Source organism: Pollachius pollachius (genome assembly GCF_949987615.1).
Source record: "Pollachius pollachius genome assembly, chromosome: 1".
NCBI lineage: Eukaryota > Metazoa > Chordata > Actinopteri > Gadiformes > Gadidae > Pollachius > Pollachius pollachius.
This window is the reverse complement of record NC_136934.1, coordinates 25,665,716-25,684,218: the sequence shown is the minus strand read 5'-3', so window position 1 is coordinate 25,684,218 and position 18,503 is coordinate 25,665,716. Positions and strand designations below refer to the sequence as shown.

Genomic DNA, 18,503 nt, shown 5'->3' with positions numbered 1-18,503 from the left:
GACACTCATCTGTTGACGTCCTGCACGCCTGCTCTGCTGATGTTGGGCAGGGAGCTTCGCACCGGCAGCTGACCTGGCGTTTGGCCGGTCGCCCGATTCTCCCCCTGTTCCTCCAGGCCCGGAGTATGCCAGGAGACTCCAGTACCGCCTGGAGACGGCTCACTCCTTCACCAGGGGACAGGTGCTGAGCGCAGGGGTGAGGCAGAAAAGCAACTATGATGTGCGTTCTCGTGGCAGGCACTTTGAGGCTGGGGAGCTGGTCTGGACCTACAGCCCGCAGAGAAAGGGAAGATGCCCGAAGCTTGATAGCGAGTGGATCGGGCCATGCAGGGCCCTGGAGAGAATGGTGGAGGTGGTGTACAGGGTCTAGCTACCACCTCGGGGAAGGAGGGTGGCCCTCCACAGAGACAGGTTGGCCCCTTATCGAGGCACCGCCACCCCTCAACCTGCTCCAGCGAGCCCTGCAGCTCCCCGCACAGGTGCGAATTGGCCCAGGACACACACACCTCAGTGTTCTGGCCTTAGGTCCCCAACTAACCCTCTCCTTGGAGGGCCTTGGGAGAACAGGATGGTGGGGGCTTGCACATTGAAGGGACCGGGTTGGGGGTTGCCCGGGTAACCGGTTGTTGTTAGTGGGATTTTTGCCAGGGGTTACGGGTTTCAGGGACCTGGTTTTTGTGATTAAAAAGTTACTTCAAATACTTATGACTGGACATCGTTATGTCACCGGCAAGGTCATTACAATACGTTAAATGAAACGTTCCTGAAAGGGAAATACGCCTTAATGACAATAATGTGTTTTATGTTGACATTTAACATATCTGGGATATGTTTCAACCAAACATATTCCTAGAGGTAAATAAATGGCAAAAAATTGGCTGAGAACGGACGTACTTGTGATATGTTCAATAAAACGTAATCACGGACAAAATACGTTTTTCAGACAAACGTAATTGAGTATGCCAAATAGTTCTCTGGGAACGTAATTTTGATGAGACAGGGTTGACCCTTAACACAATGGGCCAAGGCTGTTTAAGCAGCCTACCTCCGCTTGGGGCAGTGGCGGCGGGTGATCAAAAAAGTTGGTGCGGCACAGTAATAGACAGGGGATATGGGGTCCCCCCCCCCATAAAAAAATTGAATTTAATAGATTTGATTTCCTATATTCTGGTGCATTTTGGGGATGGCCACTATCTATTACTTATCACCTACTATTCATTCAGATTCATAGCCTACATCCTGACTTGCAGGGCCTGGACAAGCTTACACTGCATATACAGACCTACTTTATGGCCATTCCACCAGCCATTGCTATTGACCCATTGTTGTTATTCTGATATTGAGACAAATCATCTCCGGGGTCGCGCAGGGGATCCTGGGAATTGGGGTTGTCAGTTGACAAAAGGGGCTTTTGTCAACTTGTTTTGTTGTTAGGTTAAGTGGGATTAACGGGTTTGGGGTTTTTATTGGTTGTGTGTTAATTGTGTGTTGTTCCATTGTTGTGTGATGTGTAGTGTGATCGGGACCATTAGTGAGAGTGTTGCGTGTGTTGGTCAGGTGTGTCGTGTTTCTGTTATGTTCGGTGGTGTTCAATAAAGGCAACTCCCGGAGTCGTGCGGTGTATGGGGCACAGGAGTTGCGTAACCGCTTAACCTGGGCTCCCGTCTCTCCCGTCCTTCCCGTGCTGCTCGCCACAGTACATATATTTTTAACATGTATATTTTGAGCTACATTAAAACATGTTAACTAAACTAATTGTGAGTAAGAATTAAAAATGAAAAAATTAAAAACGAATAGCCTAATGTTACTGCGCGCTTTTGAAGAGCCATCCGCAACACTCGTCATATGACGTCGGGCTATTTAGAATAACCTATGTGCATTGGTAACACCAACTATAGGTCTGCAAAGTAAAAAAAAAATCGAATTCGACATTTATAGGCAAGTTATTCCTCCATATTATATTTCAACAATCAGCTGAAGAACATACACATACCTGCTGAAAAGATAGGCTACTATAGCCAGGCCTTTACAGAACGCATTTGGCAACAAACAATCGAACACAGTTTGGAAAAGCCTACAGAAACTATAGATAGTTAATGTGACAATCAAATTATTAAAAAATAAACTTTGAGCAATGATTTACTGGAGGAACTATCTTTTGCAGGGAGTTCGCTGCCCCACTTGCCCATATGGGCGGTAGTCCGAAAATGAGCTTCCCCTATTTGAAAGACCAGCAGCCGCCACTGAGTGGAATGTATATTTACATTTTGGAAGCGTTATCTCCGTTACGCTTATAGGCATCAGACTCATCACTAATAATGTTTGCAAATAAAACAGACCCTTCTTTATCACAATAAGACCCACACTGTGTATGTACTTAGTATGGTTAACGTTACAGCCAATTAGTGTTGCCAAATTGGGCCAGATTTCCGGCCCAATCTGGCAACACTGCAGAACAGCCTAAGTAAACTCACGCTCCCATGATGCACCAGGGCACGACGTTACGGTTGCACGTAGAGTTCAAAGTTCAATGATTAACCATCAAAATAGGATCTAGCTGTGTGTTGTTGGTTGTCTTTACGGGGCGCAAACGGCTGCGCCAGCAGAGACAACATCGTTTGATTCGCGCCAGTTAGTAAACGGAGCAGTGTGAGCATGGTGGTGGCTTAAAAGTTGCATGTCCGCACAGTTAAGCTGGGAAAGGAAGGACGGCTAGCTGTTAGCACGCTAGAGACAGGAGCTAACATCAGTGGGTCGGGGGAACGAAAACAGCAGCTATGTTCGTCCAGGAGGAGAAAATATTTGCGGTCAAAGTGCTGAAGGTCCACATCTGCACCGCGGAGGGGACGGAGTGGCTGGAGGAAGTGACCGAGGACACCACCGTGGAGAGGCTCAAGGAGAAGTGTCTGAAACATGTGAGTGTGGCTCTGTCATCCTGATCGTTGTCGGACAGGCCCTCCGTGTCACCTGTCAGGGTGGTGTCGATGGTTTCCTATTTAGTCTCCGGGTAGACCTGGCTATTTATAATGTACCGACTGGTCTCACTGTGACTTTGACACTGGGACTCCCACTGGGTCCGAGGCTCCGCCCCTTTAATCACCCTATAAATACCCCTTAATCTTCATATACATTCATTTTAATCACCCTATACATACCCTTTATTCACCCTGTAAATACCCTTTAATCACCCTATACATACCCCTACATTTAATTGGATCGTTGGATTAGACGAAAGCTTCTACTGGTCGAGCAGCAAGGACCACCACCGCGATACATGTGTCAATCAACCGGACCGGAGGTGTGTGTAGCGCTACCAACTACAAGGCCATCTAAACATTGTGTACACACGTAGACTATTGACTGAAATCCAATGCATTGGTTCGAACTGGTATTTGAATAAGCTGTGGGTGGGCAAATCGGTGAGAGGTTTATTCAACGAGTGGGTTTTATTGTGTTGACTATGAATTCTGAAACAAAGTTGCAAAATGAAGGTACAGTGGAAAGAATACGTTTATGCACCCATGCTAAAGTTGACTAAAAAGAGGAATTCTTCCAAAATCTTCTTTTGGAAATCGATCTTAATGCCTTAATTGAGGAAAATTCCAACCTTTTAGGCCACTACATTTTTATTTTTAAAGGCCATTTATGGTTCCAGGATACTATGCATCTTGATAAAGTCACCAAGGCCTTTGGAATTAAAATAGCCCCACATCATCAAATACCCAGAGATTGGCATGGTTTTATTTCAGTAAGCCTATTAGCTTGTTTGATTTGCATTGAGAAATCATAAGGCTAACTAACGGCTATAAGGCTAACTGAAAAGAACCATACCAATCTCTGGGTATGGTGAAGGGCCTCTGCATTGGGCATTTGAGCAAGGATTGCGAGAAGCGCTTGACATGCGAGGTGTGCAGCAAAAACCTTCCCAGCGTTCTTCACATCAATTGGTGAGAGAAAGCCACAAGGACTGTAAACAGCCCAAGGAAACATGGGTGAGCAGTGCACTGGTCTCTCTACAAGCATGTGGTCATACAGGGGCCGAAAAACTGAAGAGATTCTATCTATCTGAACTACCTGAACTACTGGTTTAGGTGTAGCCCAGCAAAGGACACTGTCATTCAAACCTATGCATTCCTTGATCAAGGCAGTCCACATTTTGTTCAGAAAACCTGATGAGGAAGCTGAACATAAGAGCTCAAATAAGTATACGAACCATGGGCTCAAGAACATCAGTTTCCAGTTACAGGTTGACAGGTTTGGAGGTTTCCTGTCTCACTGGAAAAAGGTTCTATGACCTACCAGAAGTCTACAGCCAGAAGATGATGCCTGTAAGCACAGATAACATCAAAAAAGAGGAACTGGCTAAGTGACCGTACTTGGATGCTATTGGTGTTCCTTGCATCCAAGCTGACGTGGAGTTGTTGACAGGCACCAATGACTCAAATGCTTGAACCCTGGGAAGTAGTAAACAGTCATGGAAATGGACCCCACGCTATTGGGATGGGTTACAATGGCCCCCTTTTAAGGATGCACTGAATAAGAAATGTGACAATGGCCACCCTGCTGCCTCTGTTAATAGGATATCCAAAGAAGGGAACTGGAAGTAACAGCGTGGTAGGAACGTGAACAGAAGCAAAGATTAGAGAGAGAAGAATAGAAAACAACTGAGTCAAGAGGAGGCCCAAATCAATTGCAACACAGTGGAACAGCAGAACTAGTTCAATGGAACAGTGTTGGTTCGATCAAATATCATTGAGCCAACAGTGGATAAAAATAAATAATTCAAACTGTTTGCATGAATGCATTTGTTATAGCTTTATTCAACATTTCGGAAATGTGTCTAATCCAATGTTTTGGAACAGTATGATCAAACCTAGCTGAGCCAGCTAGATTTAAACTGAATGCATTTTTTTTTATTGCTTTACCTCAATATTAATTCAGTTTTTAATGAATGACTCCATCCATGCTTTGTGCTGTTCTGTTGTTTGTCAACTGGTTCTATGATATTTTGAAGTTGTTTGTATTTCTTGCAGTATGTGCACGGAAGTCTAGAAGACCCAAAAACACTGACGCACCATAAACTTATCCATGCTGCTTCAGAGCGTATCCTCACAGACACTAAAACGGTCAACGATGAAAACATCAAAGATAGAGGTATACTGGTCCTTCTCCCCGTCATTTAAAGTCACCGTGGCTACAGAGGTCAAGTAACCTTTCCATGCACTGCTATACTTGCTAAGACCTGTTTAACTGCCTTTGTAGATGTTTTGCTGCTGATAAAGAAAAGACCACCCCCTCCACCACCAAAGATGTCCGACATATCTGCCGATGAAAAGGTTTCCAGCTTTGAACTAGTTTATGAAAATAAATGTCCATATTTTGGGAAAGTCTTCAGTTGTGTAATAGTATGAGCCTATATTTGCTGTGATGCTCTGAGCTCATGGTGACATATGGTTATTTGTTTGTCCCCCAGCAGAAGAAGCAGGAGAACAAGGCTCCAGACAAGGATGCTATCCTTAAAGCCACTGCCGCCCTTTCCACTAAACACACCGACCGCACGGTCACCCAGCACAACATCCGAGACGTGAGGATTATACGCAGCCTCAAGTTCTGGGAAGGGATTAACAGCATTAATGATTTGAAGATGATCTAATTGTATGTACTTTTTCTGCATGTTTGTTTGCTGTACCAGTTTCAGACAGAGCTCAGGAAGATCCTGGTATCTCTGATCGAGGTGGCCCAGAAGCTGCTGGCCTTGAACCCGGACGCAGTGGAACTGTTCAAAAAGGCCAACGGTAAAGCTAGAATCAGGACAATCCTCTGCATGATGACTGGTTCAGAATACCTCTTTCATTTTGGTTGACTTTTAATGCCAAATGTCACTTATTGTCATCTCTCGACCTCCACATTGACCTTAATGTCAGGGCATTATACTGGATTTTGTCTTAATGGAAGGAAAAATGACTGTGTCCTCTAGCCATGCTGGATGAGGACGATGAGGACCGGGTGGATGAACAGGCACTCCAGCAGCTGACGGAGATGGGTTTCCCTGAGAGCAGAGCCATCAAAGCTCTTCGCTTGAACCAGTGAGTGGAGATTTGATAGTATTTCGTCTTTCTGCTTCATTTCTATTGAAAAGCTTTTTGAGTACAAAGATATATCACTTTATCAATTCCCGTTCCCCAGTGATCAACCCCCCTCTCTTTAAAGAAAAGAATGTATATGATTCATATACATCATCAATTACACTAAAATAAATGCATACATTCTGTAATGCTCATAACTCTTACTCTTGTAGTAGGCCTTACACATAGGCTTTCTAGACATGTTGCTTATCAGGATCTGGATTAAGAAGGCTGGGTAGTTTAGGGCGCTACTCCCAGTGCTAAGGTCTAAGCTCTATGGTTTTCAAACTGTGAGTCACGACTCGTAAGTGGTTCACAGCAGAGGGAGCGTAGCCAAATAAAACATTTTTTTAGGAAAACCAAAACTTAATACCTAAATGATAGGGATGTCCCGATCCGATCCACAGCATCGGTATGGGGCCGATAATGGATATTGGACATTGGCGGGGAGAAAAAAATATATGCGTGCAGCATGTCACGTAATAACAGTAACAGCAACGGATCGCAAAACTCACGGTTCGGATCGTGTCACGGTTTTTGAGTCATGGGTCGGATCATTTTCGGATCAACGATAACAAGACAAATATGACTTTAAATAAAATCTTCAAATGTGTAAAAACAAAATAAAGTGAAAAATTAGGTAATAATCCTGCTTCCTTTAAGCATAGTCAATATTTAAAAAAATTTAAGAAGAAGGCATTATTCCTTCTTCTTTTTAACATGGATAGTAAATAATCCCTAACCCTGGATTTAAAACTTTACATTCAGGATGTCTGCATTGCCTGGGGAGAGATTAGAGTCTACACTCTCCCCAGGCAATGCAGACATCCTCATCATCTTTTTTTTTCATCAAGTATGGTAGCGAAATACAGTTTCTGTCGTGTTTTATTTGGCATTTTGTAAATCCATTGATTTCTGTTGGAAGACTCATTGCTCATTGCAAGGGGGGTTGGTTGTACTCTTTTCACTCGGTTCTAGCCCTACTGTTGATACCAAGAACTGAGCGAAAAGACTACAACCAAACATAAACATTTCCGGTTCCGGTTTCCGTTTCAATGGGATTTACGGAACGCCAAATAAAACACGACAGAAACTGTATGTAGCTACGATACTTGATGATGTTGTAAATACTGGAATTGTACTTTAAACATGCACTGATCACGTGAACGCACAACTCTTTTATTTTTTTTATCAGCCAATCCGCGGATCACTTGCATCCCGAACCGTGAGGGTTGATCCGTACGGATCATGGGTAACCCGTGAACCGTTGCACCACTAAATAACAGTAGTAGCAAATTAGTCGCATGCGCATGACAGCTACCGCATGAGAGCCACCTGTGGAACGGTCAAAACTCTGTTCAAATCTTTCCCCTGATTTATGGGGATTCAACTTTTCTTTAGTTAGATATTTTTAGCTGGCTAATTGGCAATCATGAGCAAAGTGCTTCCATATATTTTATTAGGGGGCCAAGCACAAAGTGTGAAGGCAATCTATTGTGGTTAGTTTTATTATTCCGCCAAATTTGACTTACACAGCCTAAACCGCTCGCATGCTTTTGATGAAACTTTCTACAGCTGTAGAGGCTGACTCAAGATTAACAGAGAGCAAATAGTACACTGATTGGCTCAAAGGTGGCGCTATAGCAACAGTCCAAAAATGCTAACTTTGAACAAGCATATCTCGTAACTGCTTTGACTTACAGTCATGAAACTTTGTTCACACATGCATATCCTCATGCTGAACAAATGTGCCTCAAGAACCTTTGACTTTCTTTGGATAGATTTACAGCCACCTTGAATTTAGTTAAAAACACAAAATTCCCTAAGGATCCCAGGTTTTTAGACTTAGACAAAAATCCTTCAGCACATATCATCTATGGACCAATGTCTTCAATCAGACATGAAGGGAAGTCTGTACAATAAAGATACAAGCACCCAGGAGCCATTCATTTCTAAAAAAAGGGTATGGTTTAAAACGCGTAAAGACTTAAAGGTCCCATTGCATGAAAATTTCACTTTATGAGGGTTTCTAACATTAATATGAGTTCCGCTAGCCTGCCTATGGTCTCCCAGTGGCTAGAAATGGCGTTAGGTTTAAAACGAGCACTAGGTGTCCTGCTCCGCCTTTCAAAAATGGAATCTCAGACGCTCCGATTTTGAATTTGGCCCGATATGTCATCATAAGGGGCCAGGTTACCTCCCCTTCTCTGCTTTGCCCACCCAGAGAATTTGGCCCGTCAATGAGCTACGACTGTTGTACACTTCTTTGTTATTTTGATAACCGTTCTGCTGTTGGTGTCATGGAGCATAACACGTCGGGTTCTCTGACGTCTCTTGAATCTCCACAACGAGACACGTAGTGGGGGTTATCTCAACCATGGTGGAGAAGGAATTGGGGGAAAGGAACTTTAACTTTGACTCCCTGAAGTAAATGCCAGCGATTGTCTCTCGCCGGAGCCCCGCTGCCGACTTCCGAGACGGTGGTGCCTCAGCAGCAGGCAGCGGGGCTCCGGCGGTAGACAATCGAGGGCAACAAGCCCTTTCTCCTCCATGTCGATATTCAGTCTACTTCAGATTGATGTGGAAGGACCAGAGACGTCGGAGAACCCGACGTAGTCGTTTTGAGATTCATAATATCGTCTGGAGGCGCACACAGCTTTTGGCCGTGATAGTATGTATTCTATGATGTAGATATCTGTGTTTATGTATTTATGATATATATATGATTGAACGCAAGTGTTGTACACTTCTTTGTTTGGCGCATAACACGTCGGGTTCTCTAGTATTTCCACAGCGAGACTCGTAGTGGGGCTTATCTCAGCCATGGTTGAGAAGGAATTGGGGAAAGAACTTTGGCTTTGCCTCCCTGAAGTACATGAACCGCGAAATGAAGGACAAAGGGATTGTCGCCCGCTATTGTCTCCCATCGGAGCCCTGCTGCCTCGGCAGCGGGCAGCGGGGTTCTGGTGGGATCGCAGGCAACAATCCCTTTCTCCTCCATGTCTTGGTTCAGTCTACTTCATATTGAGTGGAAGAACCAGAGACGTCGGAAAACCCAACGCAGTCGTTTGAGATTCATAATGTCGTCTGGAGGCGCACACAGCTTTTGGCCGTGATAATATATATTATATGAAATAGATATCTATGTATCATATATCATTTAGACCAGGGGTCGGCAACCCTAGGCACGCAGCAGCATCATCATTGGCACACTTGAAAGAAAAAAATCGATTTTCTTTTTTATTATTAAAAAGTTTGACGCACAATGCGGCAGCATAATCATTACTACCGATTTTTTTTTTTGCACTTTACTCTGTTGTGGGCATTTCCTCCCAGTGCAAATATGATTAAATGAGTTACTGAAAGCAGTGTTCTAAAATGGGATCAATTAATAGTTTTTAAACCTATGTCGTGAGTAATAGACAAGGAAATATTTAAAATATTGTTGCAAGTGGCCTGTATGCATCGCCTTCACATGGTTGTGCAAAGCTGTACATGTCTTAAAGATATTGATGTGGATGGTTCCAACATTCTCATATATTCCTGTTTTTTACATTTCTCACAGTGCAAATATGTTTTTGAATGAGTTTCTGAAAGTGGTGTTTTAAGATTGGACACATGTTATTATAATTTGTAAGCCCATGTTGCAAAAATAAACTTTTTTTTTTTTTAAATGTTGATGGATAATTGTGGACTATATGGAAATAACACAATCCCAGGGCTTCTGGAGATATTTTTGGTTGCTGTGTCATAATTCAGCTTAATATTTAAAATATTGTTGCTTAAGGCACATTCATTAACGAGAAAATGTCAAACTTGCACTACATGTTGAAAAGGTTGCTGACCCCTGATTTAGACATAGAGCTCCAGGACTCTGGCCGGAACACCCGGAGTGTTCTAAAATATTTACAGAACACGGCCAAAGGCTGTGTGCGCCTCGCTATTGCGATACATCCAATGTAAACAGAGTGCATGGTACCATGGCCGCAAGCTGCTCAGGGCCACACCCCCACCCTCCTCCTTGACCCGCTGCGCTCATACTCATTTGCATTAAAGCTGCAGACACCGACGTGGCGCGTTTGCGGAAAGCTCAATGTGCGACTGGCTCGTAGTGGCTGTAATTCTGCACCACGGCTGAATTTTGGGAACATCTTAGAATACTGTGTTAGGGGCCCACTAATATCTATTTTAAAGCATCCATAAAGTAGCATGCCATGGGACCTTTAAATGCATACATCAGCATCAAGATGGACTCCTAATACAAAAGTTTTTCAGAATAAAATTCTGAACAAGATGAATTCCACATATTTTAAATTAGGGCGTGGCGTCTAGATGGGCGTGGCCTAAAATTACCACAGTTCCTTGACGGAATGTTTGATTTGAGGGGGACCAACTTACCGGCTGTTGGGGACCAAAGTTCTAACTGCTCAAGTAAAATGAAGTCGATTTACAAAAGTACATAAAAAAATCAAAATCATCCACATTTTTCTTGAAGCCAAAAGTTACCTGGGTTACCTTAACCCAATCATCATTAAACGTGTAGTCACATGTAGTCATGTGCCTTTGGTGTAGTCAAAGGCACATGGGTCAAGATGAACCACTCCAAATTGTATTCAGATCGGACCATAGCAGGCACTATAACAATTAACCGAAAAGCAACCTCTCCAAATTGCATCCAGATTGGCCCATAGGGGGCACTATAACCATTAACTGAAAAGGCATACTTTTGACGGCCATATTTCCTGACCCCTTTCACCTGCTGTCATGAAATCCTGTAGACATTTGTCTCGTCATGTTGAGCAAATGTTCCTAGGGAACCCGGAACCTGTAACAGAATACACTGGACCATCAAATTAGCCCAATCAATGTTAGGTGCCAAAAAGCGAGGTTATCTTGAGTCAATAATCACCAAGCTTGGTCTACTTAAAGAAGCATAGGTGAAAGTTAACCAGGGTGAATGTAATCAAAATAGGACTATAGGGGGCACTAAAGCAATCAAGTGAAAACTTTAAAGACGCATTACTCAGCCTTTTGACGTACGGTGTTGGAAGTTTGTTCGCAAAGCTAAGGCTATTTAAGCGTCGTCAACAATATGTAAAAACAAATGGTCTTAATGTCTTCATCAGGGTCTTTATGGTTTGCGTCATGGTTTTAATGTTCTGTCAGGGTCTTAAAGGCCTGTCGGGGTCTTATTTGTCTGTTTTAGGCTTGGCCCCCGTAAAATTATTATTAGTATGAATTCTGTAGCATTCACACTCTAGATATTGAAATCTTTATTTTTCTTATTCTTCTTCCGCCAGTTTTTGGATCTTCAACTCCTCCGCCATACTTTCAGCTACAGAAACCATTTAACTATTAAAACGTTCAGCTCTTTAACGACATGATGGCTATTATTCAGCTTTTTTCAACTCTTTCAACTTTTTAAACTATTCAGCTTTTTCCACTTTTTTTTAACATGGGAGTCAATGGGACGTCAACTGTTTAAGACGTAACTCAATCGATTTTCAACCGTTTATCTTCGTTCAAACATTTAAACAAATCTACACATTTGTATCTTCAATACTATCTAAATTAAAATTTTGATAGCATTTATACTTTTTTCAGAATCAGTTTTAGTTCAACATTTCTACCTACCATTTCTGCCTAGTACTCCTACCACTACTACTCCTATCAATATTACTACTACCATTAATACTCCTACCAATACTACTACTACCATTACTATTACTCCTACCAATACAACTACTTCAATTACTACTACTTCAGCTACTACTACTACTACTTCAGCTACTACTACTACTACTACTACTTTCATATTCTATTAATTTTCCATTTCTTCATTTTCAGCAATGATTTTTTATTCAGCTGTCAGTTTTCACACACGTTTTCTGCAGGAAATGCAATTTCTAGTTATTATTTTTATTTTTTATTCTTTTTGTTAGAGTAAAACAAAGTATCTGACTTATATTGCCATCGGTAGATAGCCAAAGCTGCAGTATCGGAAGTGAATAAGTGGTATCGGCATATCCCTTCTAAATTATTTATTTGTGGTGATTTTAATAATTTCTATTAATAGTAAAGCTATTGAAGCAGATTTTAAGTCTCATTTGAGTCTCATCACAGTATCTCTACACCCCGTACTGTCAGCATGTCGGTCACTCAGGCCATGGAGTGGCTGATCGAACATGTCGACGACCCCTCGGTGGACACACCTCTCCCGGGCCACGAGACGTCGGGGGCTGCAGGAGCCACGGCTGCGGCCCCGGCCCCAGCGGGTCCCTCTCTCGCTGGCCCGACCTCGCTGTCCGGGGTCCTCCAGCTCCGGAGCATCCGCCAGGCCTCCACAGAGGAGAGCAGCAGGCAGGACGAGCTCACCGAGATCTTCAAGCGGATCCGCAGGAAACGAGAGTTCAGGCCGGACTCCAGGGTTGGCGATGTCTCTTTGCCTCTCTCTCACTCAGTTTCTATTTAGCTCTAGGTTTCTCTCTAGCTCTGTCTCTTGACCATTTCTTTCTTATTTTTGTCTAGCAGTGATCGGTGATCTTCTCATCAGTATTGAAACTTTCTTGCTTCAGAGCCGGCCTTTTGATCTGACACAAAACAAATGGGACCTTTTGGAATCTCTTGGTGGTTGTCACTGCTTTGTAGTTATCCACAGTAATTGTAAAGGTGTTTGTGTCTTTGTGTATGTCTGTTTTTATCCCTGCAGGCAGTGATTGCCCTGATGGAGATGGGCTTTGAGGAGAAGGAGGTGGTGGATGCTCTGAGGGTGAACAACAACCAGCAGGATGCTGCCGTACGTTAAAGGGATAGTCCGTTTTTTTTGCACTTTAAGCCTTATTTTTAGGTTGTTTACGATGAAATAGATCGGTTCAGGTACTGATACTCTGCGTTTGGACAAGTTTAGTTTTTTTTCTAGCCCCCGTCAGATCCCACTGTACAGGTCGATGGGCATGAAACATCGGTCCTAAAGCAACATTAAACGTTTGCAAAGCGAAAGTATTCGGTATTAGTCCTCCGCCGGAACCGGAAAAGGGATTGTTTTCGCCCTGTTAGTAGTTTTTTATTGCAGCAGTGTTACATGCGCTTCTTGTATGCGCTCTTGGAGGTGTTTTGTGCGCTGTCCTGGAGGAGTGTTTAAGAAGCGCACATAACACCGCTGCAATAAAAAAGTACAAACAGGATGAAACAATCCCTTTTCCGGTTCCGGCGGCGGACTTAGACTGACACTTTCAAGGCTTCCTATAGAAATAAGTGGCTACAACAAAATTACTAATAAAACCTGTTGGAAAGCATACTTTGCTCTGAATTTTTTTGTATAACATAACTAACACCATTGACCACTCGGTGAGTTTCACAGCTTTGAAAACAAATGTTTAATGTTGTTTTAGGACTGATGCTTCATGCACATCAACCTGTACAATGGGATCTGACGGGGGCTAGAAAAAAACCTAAACTTCTCCAAACACAGACTTTCAGCAACGTTAGCATCTGAACCAATCTATTTCATTGTAAACAACCTGAAAAAAACGGACTATCCCTTTAATCATAATGTTACCAACCATCAGTTACACATCCAAATCCAAGAAGATTTTGTATTTCTTTATATATATTTGTTCTGGCCTTTTTGTGTGTGGGTTGAAGAGACCTGTAGCCTAGCACCACAGGTGGGAATCAAACCTGCGCTGTAGGGCGCATTGCTAAACCGGTTGGCAGAGGTGGATTGAGGAACCGAGATGACTACTCAAGGGGATTTTTAAGGAAACAATGAATTGTTATTTCTGCAGCCTCGATGCTGTAGTGATACGAGTTGCAGGGGTCAGAATGGAATCCCAAGCAAGGTGTTTCTCTGTGTTCCAGTGCGAGTGGTTGCTGGGAGACCGGAAGCCCTCCCCTGAGGACCTGGACAAGGGCATCGACACCAACAGCCTCCTGTTTCAGGCAATCCTGGAGAACCCAGTCGTCCAGCTGGGCCTCACCAACCCCAAGACTCTCCTGGGTAACATCTAATACAGTCAACCACATGTGGGCACTGTCTCCACATGAACCATAAGCCTGGTTAAAGGACTGTACCGGTCATACCCACAAACAGTCTCTTCTGGCTTCACCAAAACATCCCTTAGCAATCTTACTGGTCCGAATCCTTGTGCCGATTATGCCGAGGAGCCTTGAGCGTGTGAGCGTGCCCTCAGCACACATTAAAACCATAGCAGTAGCACCTTGGTCTTAGTGGTAGGGCATGGTTGAGTGAAGTACTTGTATGGCAATTCACTGTCTTATTCAACAAACTTTTGCAAACTCTGTAATATGCACATTGATGCTACAAAGCCGAAGTTCTAAATGCTATTTTCTTCTATGTTTACATTTATGTCGACGGCGCACTTACGGTAAATGCTCTTCAACCGAATCGATTTAACAGATTCATATTCATCGATGAAATTGGTAACAGATGTTTAAGTGAAAACAGGAGAGACGGTACAGTAGGGCTGTGCGATTAATCGAATTTTGTTCGCCATTTCGACTTTAGCGTCAACGGATCACAAAACTAATATAAATATATATTTTTTATTAAATGTTTTATAGAAAGTGAACAGCTGGATACATATCTGTACATTATTTAAGATTTGAACATTTTCTTTTTGACCATTTTGTGTATTTTTTTAATGTGACATTTCAAAGTTCTCAGTTACAAAGTGTTTTTTGGGAGAGACATGCTGAATAAATACATAATTTTATTCAAACTCAAAAATAATCGTTTGAATAATCGTGATTTCGTTATTGACCAAAATAATCGTGATTATGATTTTTTTCCATAATCGAGCCCTACGGTACAGTCCTTTATTAAAACATGACTCATGTATGACATTCACCAATGTCCCTTTTGAAGACAGAGGTCTTTAAAGAAGCCTGTTGTGTGTGTGTTTTCAGCGTTCGAAGACATGCTAGAAAATCCTCTGAACAGCACGCAATGGATGAATGATCCAGAGACTGGCCCGGTCATGCTCCAAATCTCCAGAATCTTCCAGACCCTAAATCGCACATAGTGTGTGTGTGTGTGTGTGTGTGTGTGTGTGTGTGTGTGTGTGTGTGTGTGTGTGTGTGTGTGTGTGTGTGTGTGTGTGTGTGTGTGTGTGTGTGTGTGTGTGTGTGTGTGAGAGTGATGGGAGGAGGTATTGGTTTGCCTTGAAAAGTGAAAGCCCTAGGTTTGGATTGACAGATGTTACGCATATTGTCTATTTATGACATTTACAGACAAAGCCCTTTTAAAATTAAACGTTACCTTGAACTTTATTAAGATCTCAATATTTAGTACGTTGTTTTTACATTTTAATAAGAACTTTATAGTTAGGATGGACATGATTTAATTTATATAATTTCTCCATGTGTGAAAATAAGTGATTATTAGGCATCAATTCAATGTTTACACTTCTGAAAACCTTTTTTGTATGTTTTGCAATATTTAAAATTCAAAATGTTTCTGGCTGTTAAATTTCTTCAGCAATGAATGGTATTTTTTGAAGAGAGAGGGATGCTCTTAATTCGAGTTTCTCTGGCCTTGTTAAAGAAGCGTGTTTGTTCATCGTCCGTGATCATTGAATATGGGTTTGTGACACATTACCGCTAGAAGTTCAGCGTTGAGGGCCTGCCTGCCTTGTTACTGTAAATCACACTTATATCGATTATACAACATTACAACAATTGTCCTTGTGCAAATTTTAACATATTTATTTAATATTTTGTCTTTCAAAGAAGAATATACACTGTCTATTTGCGTCCATCATATTTCTACAAAACAGCGTATTAAGGAGAGCTGTCTGCTCTTGAACATTATGTTTCTCATCTAGAGCTTTACTGTTTCTCACTTCAGCTCTTGAAGAACAGACACTCAATCTCCTTTTATAGAACACATCACACATGCTGGAATATTATATTTCAAAAGACCTAACCTAAGCATAAGACATTTGCAAATGAGGGTTTCATTAAACGGTATTTGATGCTTTGTCACTTATTACCAAAAACAAGGTAACACATTGATTTATACTTAGTCATGCAAACACAATTAGTTGTGACATTTGAAATGGTCCTCTTTTTTTTGTAAGAGCCAAAAGATGAATACTGTCAAGCCAAAACCAAAATCCACTTGCCTTGTCGTTATTTGTCCTATAAAACCACATCCCAGGTTTCTGTTCAATAGGCTCCTGAGTAACATTGACTTGGAAGCTAATTTGTTAGTATTAAACTATTTTATCTGTTCAAGGATATTACATCTGGTAAGCTTTATTTTATTTTACTTTAAAATTGGTAGGTGGCATGATTATTGTTTTTTTGCCATGCATTTGTTTTTAATTCAATATTTGACATAGTATTGTGACATTCTGCTCAGCGAGACTGTTTTTTATATCAAATTATGTTTTGCCCATTTCTTTTGCAAATGTCTCCTTAGTCCTCTTTACCACACCGCTACATACAGTACTTTAATATTTAAATATATAGATGTTTATGAAGGAATTATTGGCCTGAACATTGTATTGGTAAATTTGTTGTGTTCAAGCTAGTCATGTTAGAACAATACTGGGAACAGACCTGGGATTGGATCAACAATGTGTATAAATAACGGCTTCTTTTATGGAATTGACAGACATATTAGAGGGGTACTTTGAGAGGACGAAATTAATTGTAGCTATTTTTTTTATGAGAAATGTCAATGAATTTATACACAGTGTAAGGGCTTCCTTTGACACCTGCAGTAAGGGATCACCGGGAGCTAGTAGTGTACAGTTTTAAAGTTAATATAACACTGGGATTGTTCATATTTGAAAATGTGACAGTAAGCAAACATCAGTCAGTTCAGTTCATCAGACAGTTGTGGCAGGCTGGTGTTAGACATGCGAATGCATCGTTTAAATCTCTGCTTTCACACAGCAGTCCCCCATAAACCAACAACTTATGCAATAAACCCCTTTCACCTTGGTCATTTAAGTCTTTCACCCTGGTCAGTACCCCTCTCTCATGGCCACACAGCTGTCACTGCATTCAAATGATGGTGGTAGAATTCTCTGAATTCTGACAATTTGTATTTAATGAAATGTACTCTGTGAAGTCAATAAATAGGTCAAATATATATAGTTTTTTCTATGAAAATAAGGAAGTCAGACTTGTAAATAATTGTCTACAATTAACTGATGAAAAAACATAACCCACTACCATTCATGGTCAATCCAGGGAATACCAGCAGAGTAATCTTTCTTTTTTTTTCTTGCCCTTCACATAATGGACAACACCATATACGTTTTAGTTTGTAGATAGGTCAAAGACTAAGAACATGGCCACTTTGCCATTTCCGCTAAAGCCAAGACAGACCAAAGGTTTACCTTTGTAAATACGAACCTGTAGGCGTGGCTTATTTACCATTCCGCCCACTCCCCATATAAACTGTTTTCTTACCTGTGTTCGAGAGATGCTTCATGAACCACCTCCAGAACACAAGCTTGTTTACCTTGTATCTCTGTTGGAATAAACCACTTGTTTATATTTACCACTCCGAGTCATACCTAGCACGAGACGACCATACCGCAAAGGATCAAATTAGTTTTTCATCACTTTGCCCATTGTTTTTGCAGTCTGCCTTGCCATAGTCTGTTCCACAGCTTGCATCAGTCGGCTTTTCGCTTTTGAATTCAGTTGAACTAAGTAATTTAATTTAGCATAATGTAAGATACCCACCTCCTTCGTGTAGGATGCCCTCTTCTTCTTCTTCTTCTTCTTCTTCTTCTTCTTCTTCTTCTTTTTCTTCTTCTTCTTCTTCTTCTTCTTCTTCTTCTTCTTTTTCTTCTTCTTCTTCTTCTTCTTCTTCTTCTTTCGTGTTTATTGGCGGTTTGCAAACCGATATGGTGCATTACCGCACCTATTGTTTGGTTTGGAGCTTCGATGGAGGTTATACGTTATAAACTATGCATAAGAACAAAAGTAAATAAACAAAATCATATAAATATTAAACAACAGATAAGAAAACAACCCCTAAATAAATAATTGAAAAAAAAAATTGCACTTTATTCTGTTGTGGGCATTTTCTCCCAGTGCAAATATGTTTAAATGAGTTACTACTGAAAGCAGTGTTCTGAAATGGGATCACTTAATAGTTTTTAAGGCTATGTCGTGAGTAGTAGACAAGAAAGTATTTAAAATATTGTTGCAAGTGGCCTGTATGCATCGCCTTCACATGGTTTTGCAAAGCTGTACATGTCTTAAAGATATTGATGTGGATGGTTCCAACATTCTTATATATTCTTGTTTTTTACATTTCTCACAGTGCAAATATGTTTTTGAATGAGTTTCTGAAAGTGGTGTTTTAAGATTGGACATATGTAATTATAATTT

The 18,503-nt window shown here is 41.5% G+C and overlaps 1 protein-coding gene across 2 annotated transcripts; it reads left to right on the top strand.

Moving 5' to 3' along the window:
- Positions 1-2,531: 2,531 nt before the first annotated feature.
- ubac1 (UBA domain containing 1) lies at positions 2,532-15,891 on the top strand. 2 transcript variants are annotated; one of them, XM_079757482.1, is made up of 10 exons: positions 2,532-2,915; positions 5,034-5,154; positions 5,263-5,336; positions 5,477-5,584; positions 5,693-5,795; positions 5,978-6,086; positions 12,273-12,552; positions 12,835-12,921; positions 13,986-14,124; positions 15,054-15,891. In XM_079757482.1, the coding sequence occupies exons 1-10, from the start codon at positions 2,778-2,780 to the stop codon at positions 15,167-15,169; spliced, it is 1,275 nt and encodes a 424-aa protein (XP_079613608.1). In that variant the 5' UTR covers positions 2,532-2,777; the 3' UTR covers positions 15,170-15,891. The 2 variants fall into 2 exon arrangements, with proteins under 2 accessions (XP_079613608.1, XP_079613607.1); XM_079757481.1 differs by having other exon boundaries at positions 5,474-5,584.
- The last annotated feature ends 2,612 nt before the right edge of the window (positions 15,892-18,503 follow it).

Bases quoted from the DNA above. Each gene is read 5' to 3' on its own strand.
- ubac1 (XM_079757481.1), top strand. From the start codon at position 2,778: ATGTTCGTCCAGGAGGAGAAAATATTTGCGGTCAAAGTGCTGAAGGTC. The intron at 6,087-12,272 runs GTGAGTGGAGAT...CCGTACTGTCAG, and splicing joins AAAGCTCTTCGCTTGAACCA to CATGTCGGTCACTCAGGCCA. The intron at 14,125-15,053 runs GTAACATCTAAT...GTGTGTTTTCAG, and splicing joins CAACCCCAAGACTCTCCTGG to CGTTCGAAGACATGCTAGAA.